This window comes from Apis laboriosa, unplaced genomic scaffold (genome assembly GCF_014066325.1).
Source record: "Apis laboriosa isolate Shangri-la unplaced genomic scaffold, ASM1406632v1 scaffold13_cov153, whole genome shotgun sequence".
NCBI classification, from domain to species: Eukaryota; Metazoa; Arthropoda; class Insecta; order Hymenoptera; family Apidae; genus Apis; species Apis laboriosa.
In genome coordinates, this window is record NW_025221370.1 from 84,461 (window position 1) to 104,874 (window position 20,414).

Genomic DNA, 20,414 nt, shown 5'->3' on the forward strand with positions numbered 1-20,414 from the left:
ACTAAACGTGAATCGACCACGGCGACGCGTCCGCTCGCCGGATTCGCCAAGTGACTGGCGAGGGTGGCTTACGGCCGGAGGGTGGTAAAATCCCTGGAATTGTGGACGTTGATGTCGAAGCGTTTCGTCCACCGACCATTCCCTCGATATTTTATTATCGAGGGAACTCGAGGGATGTCCACGACCAGGAGGAGGCTGCTTCGAAAATTCGACGATCGTTGCTCCACGATTCGAACGATCGGAGGAAATGGAAAATAAGGCGATACGGTGTATCAGATTAGGACTAGAATTTTTTTTCTTAAAGTTATTCGAATTTATACTCGTTGGTATTTAAATGGAAAATGGAAAATAATATAATTATTGATCGATGGAAAATGAAATAAATTTTCCGTTGAATATGTTGAAATCGATCGAACGTATCGCGTGAATAAACGAACGTCTACATTTGAAATCGTGAAAATTATTGCTTATTCGAACTCTGATAATTATAAATATCACGTAGGTCCGTACACACAACGTACACGCGATGTCAGAATCGTGTGAAAATCGCGAGTGAAAGGATGTTGTGAAATTTGTCGAGATACGCGAAAGCGATGAATTTTAATCGTAAATCGCGATTATCTTAATTACCATGTAAATTGTGTAAACATCGTTAATAATTTATCTTTAAACGTTTTATCAAACTTTGTGACAGGTATTTATCGAAACACGACAAAATAACCGTTAAAACGAAACGAATTTCTTTTTGCCCGATTATTATATTTCTCGATGTGCGGACGGATATATATATAGACGAAGAAGAGGAGATATCGCGATTTTTCCCCTTTTTTGTTCTTACAGTTGAACGTTCACCAAAGACCACTCGGGCAAATTTGTCCAGCTGGTGGAAGTGTTCCACAAGGGCAACAGAGCAGCGCAGGTTCCGTCGGCTCGGCACCTAGTCCGGCATCGCCAAGGCCAACTCCTCAACCACGGCCACCCGTTGCATCGACCGCCTCGCAACCCTCGAGAACGTTGGACGATGACAGATCGACGGACGGTGAGTTGGAACGTTTACCACGATTAGATCGAAAATCGTACGATACGATTGTTGAAACGGTATCTCGTAAGAAAAAGAATATTATTTGGAATCGTAAGATATCGGTCAATCCTGACAAATGTCCCCTTTCTAATTGGCTTATAGCTGTAGGTACCGGGACCGCAGCGGAAGATTCCGACGATGGCGAGAGCATAGCGCAATACGTGAGCACAAATTGCGTGGTCTTCACCCATTATCGAGGGGATGCTGCGTCCGAAGTGGAGGAACACTTTCAAAGGGCATTAGCGCACGACAAACCGAAGGGTGAGTTGTCCAAACTAATTTCTCTCGTTTTGTCGCGATTTTCAACGTGAAAAAATATAGAAAAACGCGTGGATTAATCGCTCGTGTCAATTTTCCATACGCGAAAGAAAGAAAGAAAGAAAGAAAGAAAGAAAGAAAGAAGAAAAAAGAAAAATGTGTGGAAAGAAAGGAGAGTGGTGGCGGTTTGGAAATGGAACGCAAGCCGGCGATTGCGGTGGGATAAAAAATGGTGGCGCGCGATACGTTCCAATTACGATCTCCCGTTTCGACGGGTTCGGACGTCATCGGAACACGCGACTCGAGTATTGGAGGACGAAGCGAGTCGGGACCGGGACTAATGCGTCAAAGGGCGGTGATTTAAACGCATCCAGCGCGGATGCAGCCGCGGAGTCCCGGCGGAGGCCGATAATAAAGTGCGCCATTAGGCCGCGACAACTCTAACAAGCCTCGTAACAATTGTATCGTGGTCGTACTCGGGGACTCGAAACCCTTGCCTTGTCCGCTCCGTGCTACGAGACGAAGAAGGGGAGGAGTGCGAGTTTCGCCACGGAGGAACGAAAGGAAAGGGAGGAAAAGGGAGCGAGAGCCGAATGAAAACGAGAGAGAAGATAAAGGCGAGCTCTTTTCGGGACGAATTTCTACGCAATAAGCCGAAATTCGAAGCCATCTCTCCGTTTTTTTCCAATACGCGGGTAGAAACGATCAATCGGGATTTTGATTTATCGGTATCCGACGCGAAGTTGAAAAAAGACGCGAAACGGTTGGCGTGGTTGAATGGGATAAACCTAGTCGGGGACGAAATAAAGTATCCCGAAAGAAGAAAGATGGAATCGAGGAATGCGCGTTGGAATACGAGGAAAGAATGGGCGGTGGACGTGGACGTGGACGTGGACGAGTCGAAAGGAAGCGCGGAGAAAGAAAGATTCATATAGTCCAGAAAAGGAGTGGAATCGGTAAGACGGATGGGTGAAGGGGCGAAGAAAGGCGAGGAAAGAAAGAGTCGGGTAACGAGAAAGGCGAGCGAGTGGGGAGAGAGAGAGGGTATATAGGGGGTTGTCGGCGGTCGAGTCGGTTTGGCAAGCGATCGGCGTAGCAGCCCGTCTATATCGGTATCGTTTAAGGCCGCATTTATCTCGCGACAGTGGCTCACGATCGGTTCACTAGCCTGCTTAGAATTCAACGCAACGCGACCTAATTGTTATGTGCCGTGCGCGTCTCTCCCTCCGTCATCCTCTCCCGCGTTCATCCCCCCCTCCCCCTCCTCCTCTCCCGTTCCATCGAGACCACGGTTTCACGGCGTAGGAAAGGTAAATTAAGAGCTTCTCTTCTCCTCCTCGGTCTACGAGGAGGATGCACGCTGACTCAAGGAGAGCCGTGAAGGGTAGCAAGGGGCAGGGATATAGGAGGAGAGGAGGAGGGGAGGCTTGGCGAAGAGACAGTTTTAGCCGCGGTATGTTGGCTAACGTACTTACGTACAAAGAGCGAACGTCTCTTACCGGTGAACGTATGCGCGGGAACAAAGAGCATCACCATCCCTCCGCGAACGGACGGAAAAGAAAGGAAGGCGATCGATCGAAAGGGTTGCGTTGCGTCGTCGTTTCGCGGCGTGACGAGCGACGACGAGAGGTGTCTTATTAAATCGAGTTTTTCTTTTTCTTTTTTTCTTCGATTCTTCTGTCCCATTTTTTTTTTTTTTTCGATCGATCAGCCGATACATCGCGAGTTTTATCCGCCTCGTAGCTGAAAGAACGTTATTATCGAATATCGATTTTCGCGTCGCGCTCGAAATCGCGAGTACGGATCGACGACGCGTAACGCTCCCAAGGGAATGACTTCTCGCGAGGAAGAAATTGCATTTAATACGGTTTTGCGTTGCTACTACCAGCCGGTACCAGGAGCGGTTGGCACACGCTAAAGGGGGACAAGATCGAAGGAGGCGAACGATACGACTATCCGATAAAACGTTTTGCCCTCGGTAACGGAGAGGGGAGGAGGGGAAGGTTAAGGGTTGGTTAACTTGCGCGAATCGAATTAAGACGTATATTCGTAGAGGTGGGGATTAATTAATTATCGCATTCGTTTTATTCGTAAGTAGTACGAGAGTGGTGGAATTTTTCGAACGATTTTATTTTTAGATATCGTTCGATATCATCGAGGTAACGACGACGAAACTCGACGAAGCTCGACGATGAACGAAAATAGAATCGATCCAATTCGATCCGAATCGACATCGCTGCGCTACTCGAGTGGAATACGTACTACGTATCGCGTTAATTAATTTCCTAAAAATACATTTAAAAACACGCCGCATCGTAACTGTTGCATCTTCGTAAAACTTGACTTGAGTGAAACTCGACGACGAGTCAACGAGATACCTCGATTGCGGTTCGCGAATAATTCTCTCCCGTCAAAGGTTTTCAAAGCCAAATCGCGAAAGAAGAAAGAGCGAGAAAGAACGTTGTTTCTTTTTCGTAGTTGCGGCGACGCTTCGTGAAAAATCACACGCGTTTATCAGCGCGCATCCTTCCGTTCAAAGGGTTAATTCGGAACGTCCGGCGGGAGGGAAGGGTGGTATCGCGTCCCGTATGTTGTCGTATCCGATGAGAAAGGATGGATACGAGGTTGGGAACGAGAACGTTGGTAAGGTTGAGTTGGGGAAATTGAGCGCGTCGTTCCAGTCGGTGGCGTCAAATTAACGCCCCGTTCGCCAGCCACCGCGGCGCAACAGAGACGCAATTACTCGACACGGCTCTTACACGACGCCGTAGCGTCTTCAAAGGGGTTGCCGCGAGATTAGCCACGATACCATGCCTCTACGATACCGTCCACGCTTTTTCACCGCTCGCTCGAAAGCAACGAATCACACGGATGAAAATTGCCGTGTAATCCATGACACGCCGCGTAATTTAACGTAGCGTAATCGCACGTTTCCACGGCCGACGATCGATCGATTTTACGTCGTGTTTCGTCGTCTCCTTTTCATCTTCGAACGTACGACGCAAAGCATTTTCGTAACTCTCGGCTAAAGCGAATCTTTCGTCGAACGCGTGACGATCGACCAACTTTCGGACGTTCTTCTCCTTCCTCTTATTCTCTCGCGTATAATCGTAGACGGGCGTCTGTACAAATCGAAAATAGAGCGGAACGCGGCGAATCTGAATTCCACTCGTCTCGGGAGCGAATCCCTTTGGCCGTGGCAATCGGAATAACGAGGCATCCGGTCGCACCGCCACATCAATCCGGTCTGGGGGTTACGTTTTGACGAATCGCGGGATCGCGCCGCGCCACGTCTTTATACAGCCACCTTTTGGCGGTGCGCCAACACCACGCGTCCACCGCGAGGAAACTCGTACTCTCGTACTTCGTGTCAGCCGATTATTTTCCGCGCTCGAGTCGCCGCCAAGATTTACCGACTACATTTGTATCGGGGGTAGTCTCGCTGCAGTGGGCGAACGATCGACGTCGAGTCGCTCGTTCAACGGCTGAAAGTGAATCATTACGAGCCACCTCGCCGAGAAAATGAATGAACTCGAAAAAAAATTAACGTTCTTCGCCAGAGAATCTTTCCTCTTCTCTCTTCTCTCTTTTTCTCCCTCTTGTCGTCGAAAAGTTAGAAGAAAGTTACAAGATTTTTTAATCCGTTCACAGGAAAACAGAAAAATGCCCTATTTATTCGTCCGGGAATCTTTCTCTTGGAACGAACTGGTTAATTCGAGTACAATCGAGTGTAGAGAGTTTAAATTTTTCAGAAGCAACGCGCGATTTATCGATGGATCAAGCGAATTATCGGAAAGATGGATGGTTAAGAAGGAGCTTAAAATGGATAATAAGTGGAAATATACGTATTCGCTTCGGTATCGATGTAATTTGAATACTTAACGAAGCGATATATCTGAAACGGAGAATAATAATTTTCGAACGGTCGAAAAGAACTCGGGGTTCTCAACTTTCTATCAACTCGCGATCATTTCGTCGCGATATATGAAATATGCGAGGTATAAGTTCTTGTAGCGCGAAGAGAGAAATAAATACATCGCAGATCGACGACACATTGTATGATAACGTGGACGGATGGAGATTGTCGGTCGGAATCGGAGGGATAGAAACGGTTGGAAATGGACGGAACGTCGAATTTTCGCGATGCGAATTCGGTATCGACAACCCTCTCTGCCTCCGAGTGAGTGGTGGATCCGCTTCCCTGCGTATATTCTCCCCGAGCGTACAGCCGGTTCGCGGCATCGGCATGGTAGAAAGCCGACCGTGGACGCTCGACACTCTGTTTCTTTAATTGCGTTAATAAATAAAGGACAGTCGGGCGGTGGACAGGGACCCGGGGGGGAGAGAGAGAGAGAGAGAGGGAGGGAGTGGGGAGGCGGCGAGAAGGGAAGAAGCGGAGGTTGGAGGAAAGACGAAGGACGTGGTGGAACGAAGGTGGAACCGGTGGGGGCCGGTTTCCTTTCCGCTATCTCGCATCTCCCCCATAAGCAAATTGCAATATTTAACGCGATAGTTAGTCAATCTTTCTTGATACTCGTGTGTAGGAGGATGATGCCGCGATTCGCCTCCGGTTCCCTCCTCTCCGACTCGAGAAAGTATATTTTACGAGTTTGGCCGGATACTGGAGGAAACGAGGAGGGGGGAGGGGCCTCCCTCCGACTTCGACTTCCATTCCGACATTCCACGCGTGGGAAACAATGCAGTTCCATGGCTTCTTTATATCGAAAGTGTCGCGGGTCAGTGTTGTTAGCCGGGGACGAGCCGATACCCAATCGACGTTATCGTCCTGAACCTATTTCGCGATTCCGGGATCGCGAACGAGATTCCGATCGATCCCCTTCCGACGCGTTGAAATTTTATTCCACCGATTAATTTATCTCTTTCTTTCTTTCTTCCCGACGTTGTTTTTGATTTGTTCGACTCGTCCGACTCGTTAATTATCGCCTATATGTACATACATATGTTAGCGCGATGTGTCGTCTATTAGAGATAAATTACTGTACACCGAGCGCTGTGTATCGATCGATACCTGGATACCGTTGCGCAACGCATAAATGAATAATTCATCCTTCTGTTTTATCTTCTAAACGATCGTACAGGTTGCCACTTTTTCCACGACCGAGTTATTCCCGTCGATCCATAAAGAGTATGCTTCGTAATTAACGCGTTACTCGAGCAAATGAAGATAAATTTTCGTAGCATCTCGAAACGAAAGAAAAGACTCGGTCGATTTTCGATCAAAAATTCATATATATACATATACATATACGTATCGCGTATCGCGAAATCGAAAGCGTAAACCGACGAAGATTTTTGTATAAATTAGTTCCACGTGGGATAGCGGTGGCGCGATGGCGAAGATGAAATCGAGGAAGAGGTAGAGAGGAGAGGAATTAGAAGTATAAATCGTCGGCTGGTTTCAACCTTCGAATATGTGTTTGGATTGGCCGAAAGAGGTTGGAGAGAGAGAAAAAGGAATCCCGGGACCAAGGACTCGGGAGACTCGCGGGAGGATACACGACAAGCTTCTGGCTTTGGAGTGGTCGCTTGTAAAACAACCGAGCGGTACCTTTCTGTCGCGCGGTTCGATCCCGTGGGATCCGACTACTACTCGTTTATCGTGAACCCTCGAAAGAATCGCGTGCTGGCCCGTGGGAAACGATACAAATATTTTAATAAACATTCCACCTCGCCTCGGAATCGTCCATCTTTCCGATAAAACTTGCATCGCGCTCCGATTATCCATTATTCTTTGATCCGTCCACCTTTTCAACCATTGATCCTGTATCACGTCGCAGCACTTTTAAAAATAATATCTCGCGTAATTATAAAATATACATTTGAACGTATTAAAGATACAATAGTATTTATTTATTTATTCAAAAAGAAAAGATCGCTAAAACAATTTTATTTTGTCGCAGAAAATATCTCCCCTATGTTCATGAGGAACTTCCCCCCTTCCTTCTGGAAGAGTCAGCATCCTGGTGAAGTCTACGAGTGTCCAACGGATCCATGGCATCCGCATTATCCACAATATCACCACAGGTGAGCGTTCCTAACATTCTTTCGTTCGTTCTTCAAATATATTTTATACTTTACGAGGGAATCTGTTCTAAAAATTCTACGTTTCTAGCTAACCTATTAAAATGATACTTGCGTTATTACTCTCTCCTTTCTCTCTCTCTCTCTCTCTCTCTCTCTCTCTCTCTCTCTCTCTCTCTCTCTCTCTCTCTNTAATTTATCATGATAGATGTTGGTTAGTTTAATTAAGGATGATTTGAAAGGATCGATCGACTCGTTCGAGTTTGTTTCACGCGCACCGCGCGAAAAGTAGCCATGATTAATCGACGAAATAGTGGGAAGCGTTATCCGTTCAATTAACGAACGATAATGGGGGCCGATCGGGGGTTGGCGCATTCGAAAAATCTACCTCCGGCAGGCGCGACACGGTCATTACGCGATAGCCTGCCGGGATAAATGGTCGGAAACGAATGTCGCAGCGGGTACGGGGGTCGTGGAATGGGCTGCGAGGCGGGATGCGAGGAGGGGAACACGTTCGAAATGAGAGAAAAATCGAGAGAAATTGAGGAAAGGGAAGGAACGGAGGATGCGGGTTGGGAAGAGCGGGATAGATTAAAGGAGCGTAGAAAAAGCGAGACGATTGGTTTGAACGAAGAGAGAGAGAGAGAGAGAGAGAGAAAGAGAGGGAGGAGAAGGCAAAGAGAAAACGAGACGTGAAAAATACAGAAAACCGTCGGGAGCAGGTACCCCTGCTTCGAGAGATCTTTAGCGCTGATCTCGCGTTGGTCGCCGTATAAATTACCAGTCTGTCACCGTTCTTGAGAAGAGGCACGATATCGAGAATTCTTTCTCTCCCTCCATCTCGCGCCATCTTTTTTTTTTAATCTCTTTTTTTTTTCTTCCTTATCCTTTCCCCTCACTTTCATCGGTTCTCTTTTCGTTGTTCGATTGTTTCGTCTCGTTTCATTTCGTTTCGTTTCGTTTCGTTTCGTTTCGTTTCGTTTCGTTTCATTTCGTTTCGTTTCGTTTCGTTTCGTTTCCTTTCGTTTCACGCGGCTATCTATTTTTGCAGGGCTGTGCACGAGTACCATCACCATAACATGGCGACCGTGACGAGTTACGGCGGTTTGCTTTTGGGTGGTGCGCGAGGACTCGGCCACCATGCGGCGCACCACGCGCACTCCGCGGCCTCCTACAAGGACTGGCCGTCGGCGACGCCGTCGCAGTCGTTCGTCGACGCTTCCTCCGCACCCTCTTACCCGCACGGCTATTACGCACCCCTCTCTGGTGAGTCGAGTCGCACGAATTTCATACGAATCTTTCCATCGCGAGAATTCAACGAGTCGAGGATATGGAGAGTTTCTTTTTTTTCTCTCTTTCTCTCTCTCTCTCTCTCTCTCTCTCTCTCTCTCTCTCTCTCTTTCGTTTCGTTCTCGTTACGTACTCGATATTTTGCTCCTGGCTTTTTTTACTTACGTTTAACCGAAAATTGAACAAAGATGAAATTGAAACGCGTTACTACTGACCGATTTTTGATCAATTTGTTCGTCTCGTCAACGATTTTCCTCGAAATCTAACTTATCGATTTCTCGAATTCGTTTCGTCCACGTTTTCTAATCTTCTCGCGAGAAACGAGAGGCTTTCCCCGACTCTTATATAACTGGAAGTTGGACTGCGAGAATGAAAACGGCGCGGCTCTTTTTGCGGCGACGCGTCTTGGATATGTTGGAGCAGAGTCGGGTGGGGGGAGGAGGAGGAGGAGGAGGAGGGAGAGCGAAATGTTTTACGGCCATGCCGTGGCTTTTTGTCGTCGGCATCGATGATTTCGGTGGGAGAACAACGAAGAAAGCACGAGTCCCGAGAGCGTGGCACCGCTATATCGGCCCCCATTAAGCTCTTATTAATTGCGAGCATCTGAGGGGCCGACCGACCTTTCTTGCGCGCTACCTGCGCGCCATTCCGCCTCCGTTCCCTCTCCGCTGCCCGCCGCAAACAAACCCGCTGCACTCCTCGGCCTTCCAACTTTGATGTCGAGTCGATCCTCCTCCAAAGAGATTTATCATGTAAATCGTGGGTAAAAAGCCCGCTCATCCTTCCCTATATCGCGACCCATCGCGTTCTCCTCTTTTTTTTTTTTTTTTTTTTTTTTTTCTTTCGTGCCCTCGTCACTGTCCACCGCCTTCTAAGGGATCGTGTGTTTCGAAAAGTTAGATCGCGAACGGAAGATTTTACCAGTGTTTTATTATGGGGATGTTAATAGGTGACACGATGGTCGACAATTTTGAAGAAAAAAAAAAAAAAAAAAGGAAAAAGGAAAGACGAAAAGACGAAAATGTTTGACGAACGAAATTTGTATCGTACGATTCGTCAACGCGTTTAAGTGCAACGTACGAAGAGGCGAGTTGCAGCTGCAACACGTCGTGAAAGCACCACGCCCATCGTGATTGCGGAGACCACTCCCATCTGTCTGCACGTCGTTGCAACCAACACGCCTTCCGTTTTACCTCGGCAGCCAGTCACGCGATTTCGTGTAACACGTCTGCAACTTTCGACGCGATGCTCTATCGTTCGACAATTTCCGCGTCTTCGTTCGAGCTTTATTTTTATCACGTGCCGTACACCATCTCTCTCCCTCTCAAACATGTATTCGTTGCTTTCGAAGCTGATGTCTTTGGTGATGGCTTACGGATGATGGAAAATTCGATCTTTCTTGCATTTTAAAATGATATCGCTTTTTTTTTTCATTTTTCGTTATATCAAACGTTTAAAATATTTTGACGAGATTGATAGCGAACAATTCGACGTAAGTTATCGCAGTTTAAATTATTTTTGGTAAATTTTAGCGATCGAGAAATTTAAATATTTCGATATTTAGAATCTTTTCGACATATTTTTGGTCGTTTAAAAAATTCGTCCACTCTTCTATGACTATAATTTTCGTGATATCTGTTCAAACGCGTCTATTAATCTTATCAATCTCGTGTAAATACGAGAAACATTTGAAAGACTTAAAAAATACTGTTTATTATGTATGGTGTTAAAATAGCTTAGGAAACGATAAGGGGAAAGTAAAAGGGAGAATGATGGCGGTGTGCCGTGTATGGTGAATTCGAGCGACGAAAATCGATACTAGAGCTTCGCTTTGACATTCTCATCCCTCTCGATATCACGGATTCGATACGCCGTGCCTTCTCTTTTGGTAGCCATTTTCTCTATTTCAATTCTACGCTTGAAAGAAACTTATGCACGTTTTCTCATTTCGCACTCTGGCGTGTAATCAAGCTTATCTTACCTCTTGAATTTGAAATTATCGATAGGACGAGAAATCGAAATGCACGATAGACACCTTCCGATATCGATTCGTATATTAGTAGTAGATAAAAATGATAATAATAATTAAAGATTTCAAGCTAAAATTCGAAATTATTCGAGACGTGGATAATATATAGCGAGTGTATTCGCATTTGGAATTTTGATAATTTTGATGTGGAAAGAAAGCGGTCCCTTAAGAAAATTTGATCGCGTCGGAGGAATTTGCGGGAGAGATGGCGAGAAAAATTTTGGCCTCGTCCGCTAGAAGAACTCCCAGGAACGTATGCGGTGAGATTTAGGGCCAATTTAGGAAACGCTTACATTCGCACGCGCACGGGTTGGTGTATGGGCGCAGATTGAGAGTTGGTTCGCGGATCGGACCGACCAAACGAGTTTTCAAGAATTTACTCGGCGGAATGCCGGCAACGCTCACTATTCTAACTGGCGTGTGCTACCGTAAGGGCCCTGTGCACGCTCGTCGCTACCTTCCAAGTAGCAGCGACCGCGTCGTCAAACATCGATTCTCGAAATTAATGAATAAATAAGGAAGAACTTGCGACTTGTTCGCTCTCTTGGCCCCCAAATGTATATCGATTCCACGATTCGAGAAAATAAAAAACCACCTTGTTGATCGTCATCGACCAGATTTTTCAGAATTTGGTTAAAATACATGAAGGGCAATTTGAAGGATTTCGAGAGATTTTGTGCTCCAGGGAATCGACGGTGACAAACTTTTTCTGCTTTTCCCTCATTATCCTTTGAAATTTATCGAAGAATATTTCCAAAAGAACAGATCGCATCGTAAACTCGGATCGATCTATACTACTATACCGATCTGCATCGAAGAAAAATCCCATAAAAGTATTTATTGAAAATTACACCTTTTTTTTTGTTATCCAATCGGACATAAATTTCACGTTGAATTGAGTGGAAAAGCGAGGGATAGGCGAGATTTGGATGGATAAGTTTCGACGCGGTGTCTTCGAATTGGAAATCGGCCGCCATTAGAACGCCGCTTGACGCTCGGATTAGGCCGCGAGTCCACTGGTAATTATATAATTGCGTAAAATTAACTCGACCGGCATATAAATTGGTTGCCGTTTAAGCGCGATTAAGAGAAATAAATCGCAATTACCGTGTGACATCCGACGACGACGAACAACTGTAGATGGTCATGGTGCACCGCGTCGTGACGTTTCTGTCGGTTGTTTTATCCTTCCCCCTCTTCTCCCTCAATCCCCTCCCCCCACTTGTCGCGCGTATGTCTATTACTTCTGCGAAGTGATTAATTTAATTGGCCGTCACCGGCAGTCGTATCGACGAATTCGATGCATCATCGCGCGTTCGATGACGATTATAGTCGACGCGCCACCGGAAGTCGACTTGTTCCTATCGCTACTACTTCCTTCCTCGTTACTGCTCGGACCAAGCGTAAAGGTAAAAAATGTAAGAGACGATTTTAAGGAAAGGAAATAAAACGGAGACGAGGAGAAGAAGAAAGAATTCGTTTCGAACTTGGCTCTTTCGATCGATTCGATCGACGTTTAGACTTGTATCGCGCCGTACCGAAAGTGGGTAACATTTATTTACATATGCAAAGAATACGCAAGCGACGAAGAAAAGAACGTTTTTTTTTTTTGTGGGAATTGAGGATAAAAAGGATTGTTAGAAATTTGGCGGAAGTAGTGATTTAAAGAGATGCAATAACGGGATTGTTAAGATAATGGTAAGCGCGGGTTTTCTATTCCCACGGTGAAACAAGATTCGTAGAATCGATTGACGATTCGTTCGAGGAAGAGAAATCCGTCGGAAAGATTGAAATGGATTTCCCGATCGCGTGGAAAAAAGATCGATGCAAATTCCACGAAATAAAATAATTTGCAAACCGTAGAGTTCGTATCACGATTCGATTGTATCGATTGTATCGATTTTTGGAAAGCTAAAAAAATTCAACGGTAAGAAGGAAGAAGAATATTTCTCGGAAAAACTGCAACGAGAAGTTTCTTGGAAAGAACAGGAAGTTGAAAAGTTGCGAAAGAACTTGGAGCGGAAATCGTGAAATCGGGAGGTGGGAGAGGGGAGGGGGGGGGGAGGCGATGGAACTGGATCCAGAATGTTAATTTAATGCAGTTCACGTAGGTACTTTTATCTTTCCGGAGGTAAGCATTAATTTCCCGGCGACCGTGAACAGAGACGGATTTATGAGCGAGATTCGTTATCCGAAGCGGAAGAGTGACGGGCTGATATCGCGAAATCTATTGCTTCCGAACACGCAGCCGCCACGACGTCGCATCGTCGACTTTGGATCGACTTAAATCAAAACGCACACTCGCCGGTGAATGCCAAATTGAATTCCATGCGCTATCCCTTCCCTCGCAAACATTTCGTTTGCTCCTTTAATTTACTTTTTCCGATTATAATATCTACTTGTTCCATTCTTTCGTCGAATTGTTTTATCGATTTTGAAAGACTTTCTATTTAATCTCAACAATACATTTTGTTGTCCGTAATGAATAATTAGAATTATTATTTTAACGAAATGTATACTCATAGCTTTTGATTTTGTTATTAAAAATTAATGTTTGCTGTTTAATATAAATAGAAGGCAGAGACGAGAGTAACGATTGACTTTGATAATACGACAAACTAATTACGGTACAAATTTGTATATAATTGATATTTATTTTTCGCTTTATCTACGAGCAATAATAATAATTACTTTCTACTCCGCTCTGCTACTCTCCGCTCTATATTTTTCAATTATGACTCGACAAATTATTGACTCGTACTACTTGTTATAGCAAAAAACTTCCAGCGAAGAACAATTTCTTCTCAAGTTATACGCTTATTATTAATTAATAAGTTTTTGACAAAAATGTTGTTTAAATCAATTATTTATTTAATTCTATACGTATAATTATCACGATTCACATCGTCGTTGCGTTATCGCTGCAAAACTTCAAAGAGATTCTTTTAAATAATCAATTTTCCAAATCTCTCTTCAACGATATTTATATACAACTGGTATACGTAACGATGATCGAAGAATTTGAAAGAAACAATCACTGGTATGTTACTGAAACCACGTCGTTCCGTTTTCTCCCGATCAATCTTGTGCGAACCGCACAACTCCACGCTTCGATTACCGATCGACTTTCAATCGAGAAACGCATCAACTGTACCGATTCATCGGCGAGGAAAAAGAAGGGAAGAAAAAAAGAGGAATCGAGCGACATACGTTGCGAGCCATCGAACGCGTTAAATGGCCGGCCAATTTCGATACTGTTTGGGAGGCATTCGTCGCGTAGCGTCGGTGAAGCGGTTTCGCGCGGTCGAGTGTCGCGAAACAAAGAAAGGGGCCGGTTTGGCGCTCTCAATATTTCCAGGAGAATTAATTCAGGGAATCTTCGCCATAAATTCTAGTCCGTGTGGGACATTCTCTGGGGAGAAAGAGAGAGAGAAAGAGAGAGAGAGAGAGAGAGAGAGAGAGAGAGAGAGAGAGAGAGAGAGAGAGAGAATATTGCGGATCCGCGTGTTGGTACAGCCGGGTCTTTCTGGCACGCGCCTCGAAAATGGCGTCGGCCGGTGACGTCACGTAATCCACCGTCGTGCTCGTGCACCGTTTCCACGGGTGAGAGCAAAAGGGTAGCCGGGGATGGCTAGCGAGCCTCGATTGGTCAGCCAGCTGGATGGAGGGAGTGGTCGAAAGCTGCCGGTTTATATCGATCTCTCGAAGTCGGTTCGTTCGCGGATGGAGAGACACTACGGTGAACCGGAGCTGGCTTCGCGGCGAACGCGCGTCCTCTTCGTCCTTTAATCCTCTCCTTCGAGGACCTCGAACGGGCTCCAATGTTTCCGTGGCATATGGATCGCACGGATTTGACAATCGTTAAACGTCGGCCCAAATTTTCATAATTTCATTCCGCGTTATAGCCAAGCGTTGATTTAAGCTTGATTCGCAACGTGGAAGAATCGAAATTTATCGGAAAGGATAATAATTAAAGTAAAGTCGAATAGGAGCTCGATCGATTAAATTGAAATTGATTTGTTATTTATCGATTAATTAATCAATCAATCAATAATTATTCGCGTTAGTACGCGAAATATCAATATTGCGTATTTTGGCTCGTGCCAATAGAGAAATTTTCTCAAGTTTAACTCCAAGGAGGAAAGTTGTATAAAATTCGAATTCCGTGGGACGTAATTCGTCGTTTTTGTCGAAGGATTCTTGGCAAGGATTAGGAAAACGTTAAAGGCACAAAGATTTAGAAGCTTAATTTCCAATTAATACTCGCTCATCGGTGCGATATACGAGTTTCGAGGTGGGGTGAATCAAAGTGGGGACTCTCTCCTTTACCACGAGTATATTGGATTTCAGGCTGCGAGGGGTTTGACCCCCATTGATAAGGGTCATCTCTTTCGATACGTAACCCCCGACGTTGGCGAGGGTCCCGTTACGACGCGAGGGTAGGGAGTTTGCTTTTTAAAACGGGGGTGTTCGATTTAATTTAATCCAAATGCCCGACTCTCGTCTTTTGACGAACGTTGAAATTCAGATCCAGGGATGAACAAAAGGGGAAAATTAGCGAGCGAGAAATTATTAATTTTTAAATAAGTTGGATTCGCAATCGAATTATTTATTTTTCTTAAATATTTTCTGTTCTGCGACTTTTAATAATTTCGAAGCATTTCGAATTTTCAACGAAACGCAAAGGATAGATTTCGCAAAATTCTCGAGTTAAACGCCGAATTTCCACCGACTTTACGCTTTGTTTCTCCGTTGAAAGGACCGAAGGGAATTCCTCCTTGTACCATCTTGCTGCGCTCTTTGATATCGCGATATTGAATGCCGAAACATTCATAACAGGTGCGTTCGTCCGTAACTTTGTATTCATCGAGTTGCGAACGTCTGAGGTTTCGAATGGAAACACTTGGGCGTGTAGATATTCTTCGTACAATAAAGATTTAACACAACTACGTCGATCAAAGGCGGCTCGTTTTCGAGAAGATTATTTTTAAAAAACTATAACGACAGATATTTTTTTAATACAATATACAAACACACATACTTGGAAGTAGAAGAAATTTTTCTTTTTCTGATAAATTTAAAATTTTCTAATAAATATAAGTTAAATTTTTGACGCGCATTTTTTATTAAGAATAGCTTTCACTAGAGATGTAGATGATTATATGAGACGTATTATTATCTTCCATCATCTCGCTGAAAAATTATACGTACGCGTAATTAAAGAAATAATCTTTCGTTCGAGTTGTTCGTAATTGTTCAGTTTTATTTCACTAATATCCAAACATTATATCTACCTGTTCTTCGATCGTAATCTCCGTGAGAGAGCGAATTCTAATTCGATACGGAGGGCGGGCGAATAACGTATAGCACGAGTGTCAAGACGATTTATGCGAGCCGCGTAAGTGCCTACTTACGTGCCTATAACATTTTCACGGTTCAGTATGCGAAGCCAATATGCCGGAACGAAGTGGAAGAGGGTGTTGCTGGTAAATGATGTGTCGGATAACGCGGACAATATTGGCCGGTGTTGGCTGCTTTTCCCTCTCCTACACGTTTATATGCCGTATCATTATGATTATGACCTCCCCCATTTTCTTTTTTCCCCCATTTCAACCGAATACATAATGTAGAAGAATATTTGGAACTATCGCGATTCGCGACTACGATCGAATTTTTATTTTTCTCGTCGAAACGAAGATAAAGTTTCGTCGTGTATCGAAACAATGATTTAACTTTAAGAATTTTATCTCTATACCATATCCACGAATTTCGAATTTATCCAAGTCGAGATTATCGATCGAAATATTTATCACGATCGTCGAAACATCGGATTTCTCACGACGCGTTTTCGTTTTCCGATCGACCGGCTTTCTATAGATTAGCGCGGTTCGCGTTCCCTTGCTCGCCATCGGAGATCGAATCTTTTGTATGTTTTCGCTTGTGCTTCTTTTTTCGTTTTTTGTATGTGTGCGTGCGCCAATATGGCAACGCGGCGGACGCACACGTAGCTGACTTTGAAGCAGCAGGTAGATCCACGTGCTGACACGTGTATAGGCCGACAGATACAAAGTTAATCGGCCGTGCCGTACACCACGTGCCGTGAATTTAAGTATTCGAAAACGTTCGTCTTCGTCTCGCTCGTTCGAAATTGAACGGTTCACGAAGGAGATACGTTCAGATGTAGATATAGGATGGACGACGATCAGAGAGTAGTCGTAGTTCTGTCGTAGTCGATCGAGTTACGCGTGGGTGAAATTAAAAGGAAATATCGTGGAACGATATTTATTAGGGGGATTTTATTGTTATTCGTTTTAAAACGAGAATCGAAGTTGTTGTTAATTACGAACGATCTCGAACGAGGTACTCGAAGTCGAGAACCGGAATGATCCGTAGTAGGGTCACTGTTTCGAGATATCGAGATGGAAGATAGGTTGGGACGCATCCGTGCAACCGTTGTAAAGAACGTGAGATCTTAACTGGTCGATCTCGTGACATATTCCGTTGGTTCTCCATCCGTTCCCGCCGGTTTGTCCGTCCGTGTCGCTCAGCGGGTGCCATCACCAGTTCTGCACCCTCGCATCCGTCAAAACGTTGACTCTTCTTTTATTACGTGGTTGGCCGCGCGTTATAAATTTCGATGGACGATCGAAGCCGAACGAAAAATTCGTTCCTATCTTTTCGAATAACCAATTACCCGTCCTGTGCGCCAAACTTGTATCGTCATTGGTGTCCGATCGAGATCGTTACGATCTACGAACTTTGCGCGCATCGAGTATTTCTAAAATAAAATTTGTAAAATTGATTCGATAAACTCATTCGTCGAATGAAATATCTCGTTACCATCATCGTTAAATTTATGTAAAAAATTGATGGAAATTAATGATATACGATACACACACACACACACACACACACACATGAATAATACAAGGATAAATTGTATATTAAAGATTGGTATTTTGTCCTCCGTGTTGCAGGTCTCGAGTCTCAGGTTCAAGATTCCAAAGACCTTTATTGGTTCTAGAAGCGAGTGACGGAGTCTCGTGGGCCGAATTAATTCGCAACATCCGGTGGGTGGATCCGCGAAAGAAAGAGGCACGAGCTCTTCGAAACGGCGAACAGGAATCGGAAGAAGAAGGAATTGTCATCCTCGCTCGAACGAACGTAGCGACAAAATGGCGAATAGGACGCTGTTGGGACGCGATCGAGGAGAAACGAGGCTGCTCTGAAACGTGATACTAGCGTGCTAAGGAACGGCGATCCATCCGGCGAACGGAGAGCTGATGGACGAGAGGGAGAGGAGAGGAAGAAATTTTTGTTACGTTACGGTCGGACGAACGTATGCGAACATCGTTCACGCCGAGCAAGTGTACATAGTGTTACCTAATTTACTTTAAGGATCTACTATTAGCGTACAACTCGGATAGTATTAGAGGAACTACTTTGCGCGCACTATTACCTTTCATAGTGACTGACGACGAAATTACTTACTACATATATGTCCGACCGGCCGGTGAAAATGACAGATTCTCTAGTTCGTATAGAGTGTAGGGAATTGTAGGCCATCGAAAGGCGAAAGAGTCGAAATTTTCCAAATAATTACGAAATAGTTGAACGATCGAATAAAGGAATCTAATAAACGAATCGATATCTCTTGGAACGTTGTCAATCCGTTCAAACGTATCGTATCTTTTAGAATTTTATGCTTTTTGTTCTCGAATCATCGTTGAAACGACGAATCGATGAGTTTCGTTGCGATCGTTCGTTTATTTATCGAGGAAGGAAAGATGCGCGAAAGAGGATAAAGAAAGATGGATCGATTATTTGGAGAATTTGACTACAGATTTAAGTGAAATATTTATTGACCAATGATCTTGCCATATATATATAATAAATATATATATATATATATTACTATTATTATTGTATCATAACACCGATGCTGCAGAAATTCTGAAATCTTCAATCCAAGTCGGCAAATTAAAAAAAAAATAGTTATTATCCGAATTGTCACAATTATTCTTTACATCCTTTCCCATAGAATCGACAATGATATCGCGAGGACATGTATACACACGCGCAACAAGCACGCACGCACAACCGTCATTTCGCCTAGTGAATTACTCTACCTTAAGCGCATCTCATGTTATCATAGGTGTTAAATAAATGATGCATCAATATTACGTCGTTGCATTTTCTGGCTTCTTGACATCTCACCCGATCAACTCGTTCTTGATGAATATTTCATGAAAATATTATCGTTTCGAGTATATATTGTTCGATAAATCTTATCGATACTTACTTATTCACGTACGCACGATTCTCTTTGACGACGCGAAAAAGAAAAGCGATCGAAAGAAATTCCTGCGAATCTCTTTTTCAATTCTATTTCCTACGACCGTTTCCTGTCTCTAGGAAAACGCGTGATATCCTGTTAGCGTGGGCCGCGTATCCGCGATTATGTAATTAACACTGGAGATTAGAGATAAGAGTGGAACAAAAGCGAAGTTATACATCTGGCGAAGAAAATAGAATTTTATGCTTTTGCGGTTCGTTACACCGCTGCTGGTTAATTACACGCCGTTGAATTTAGTGGCTCCACTCACGCCGGAAAGTTAATCGAGCACGTAATAAGTGGAAGTAATGGGGAATTTAATCTTGTGGAATTCCGCGTGGAACTCTCGCTTTCGTTCGTTTCTTGAACGTTTTGATCGCGTTTACGTAGCGCGCGATCCGATAAGCGATCTATAACCGCAATTGTACCTAGCGATAGTCTCGATTGCATCAGAGATACAACGAAACATTTACCTTATTCCATATCTACAAAATACTATGATAGATATTTACAAATATACTTATTCGAATTTCGAATTCGTATTCCACATTCTTTTTCGCGTGTTTGGTATTTCGTATCGAAGAAAAGAGAATTTTCACACGAACCGATCATATTATCCCTCGACAAATTTTAAAATTAATATCACTTGAATACGAGTTACGCTCGAATACGATAAAATACGCTCGGGCAAAACATATGGCTAGATTCGTTTGCACGTGCTCCCCGACGTCACCGACGTGTTCTCCCGTCCAAGCCATAGTTAACGAGATGAGAAAACGAGCAATTAACTTGGTCACCTAAGGGAGACGATGTTTCTCGGATTCGGGTGATCGTTGTTATCACGTGTAAAACACGTGTAGCCTGATTGGTCGTGCTACGGAATGGAAATGGGACTCGTGCGAGAGAAGCAGGTGGCGAGAAATTTTAACGAGATTGCACGAGATATTTTTAGAAATAATGACGACCATGCCAAGTTTCGAAGATTAGAAGTTTTAGATTTACGACGCCGCGTAAGGAGAGGAGAGAGATGGTCTTACGTTGATGCGATTATTTTTAAAGGGAAATATAATTTGCTAGAAAGAATTTCTAAAACTGTGAACCCGTTCGTTCACCCGTTCATCTACGCGAATACTTTCGCATCGAATCGAAGCGAATCGAAACGCACTCCATCCGAGTTCGGTTCTCTTCTCGGCCTCGATCTCGATACGTCGATTCCGTACGAGAGAATAACCGCGATATACGCGTCCAACCCGTTTGGTATGCGCCGATAACGCGGAACAACAAAATCCACTTATTCTGTGGCGAAAAGGAAAGAGATTCGCGGTACGCTCTTTTTTCTTTTTTCTTTTTTTTTTTTCGCGTTCAAGCTCGATAATTCA

At 44.2% G+C, this 20,414-nt stretch overlaps 1 protein-coding gene across 5 annotated transcripts in view; it reads left to right on the top strand.

Annotated features, from left to right (window-relative positions):
* LOC122721098 (protein vestigial) overlaps positions 1-18,883 on the top strand; it is a 59,478-nt gene extending 40,595 nt beyond the window's left edge. For 3 of the 5 annotated variants that reach the window (XM_043948375.1, XM_043948376.1, XM_043948379.1), the window contains 5 exons: positions 841-1,039; positions 1,184-1,342; positions 7,261-7,384; positions 8,433-8,647; positions 17,678-17,865. In XM_043948375.1, the coding sequence (XP_043804310.1) occupies positions 841-1,039; positions 1,184-1,342; positions 7,261-7,384; positions 8,433-8,647; positions 17,678-17,724 (744 nt within the window). In that variant the 3' untranslated portion in view covers positions 17,725-17,865. Of the gene's footprint in view, positions 1-840; positions 1,040-1,183; positions 1,343-7,260; positions 7,385-8,432; positions 8,648-17,677 lie in introns of all 5 variants that reach the window. The other 2 variants (XM_043948378.1, XM_043948377.1) reach the window with 2 other exon arrangements.
* Positions 18,884-20,414: the final 1,531 nt, after the last annotated feature.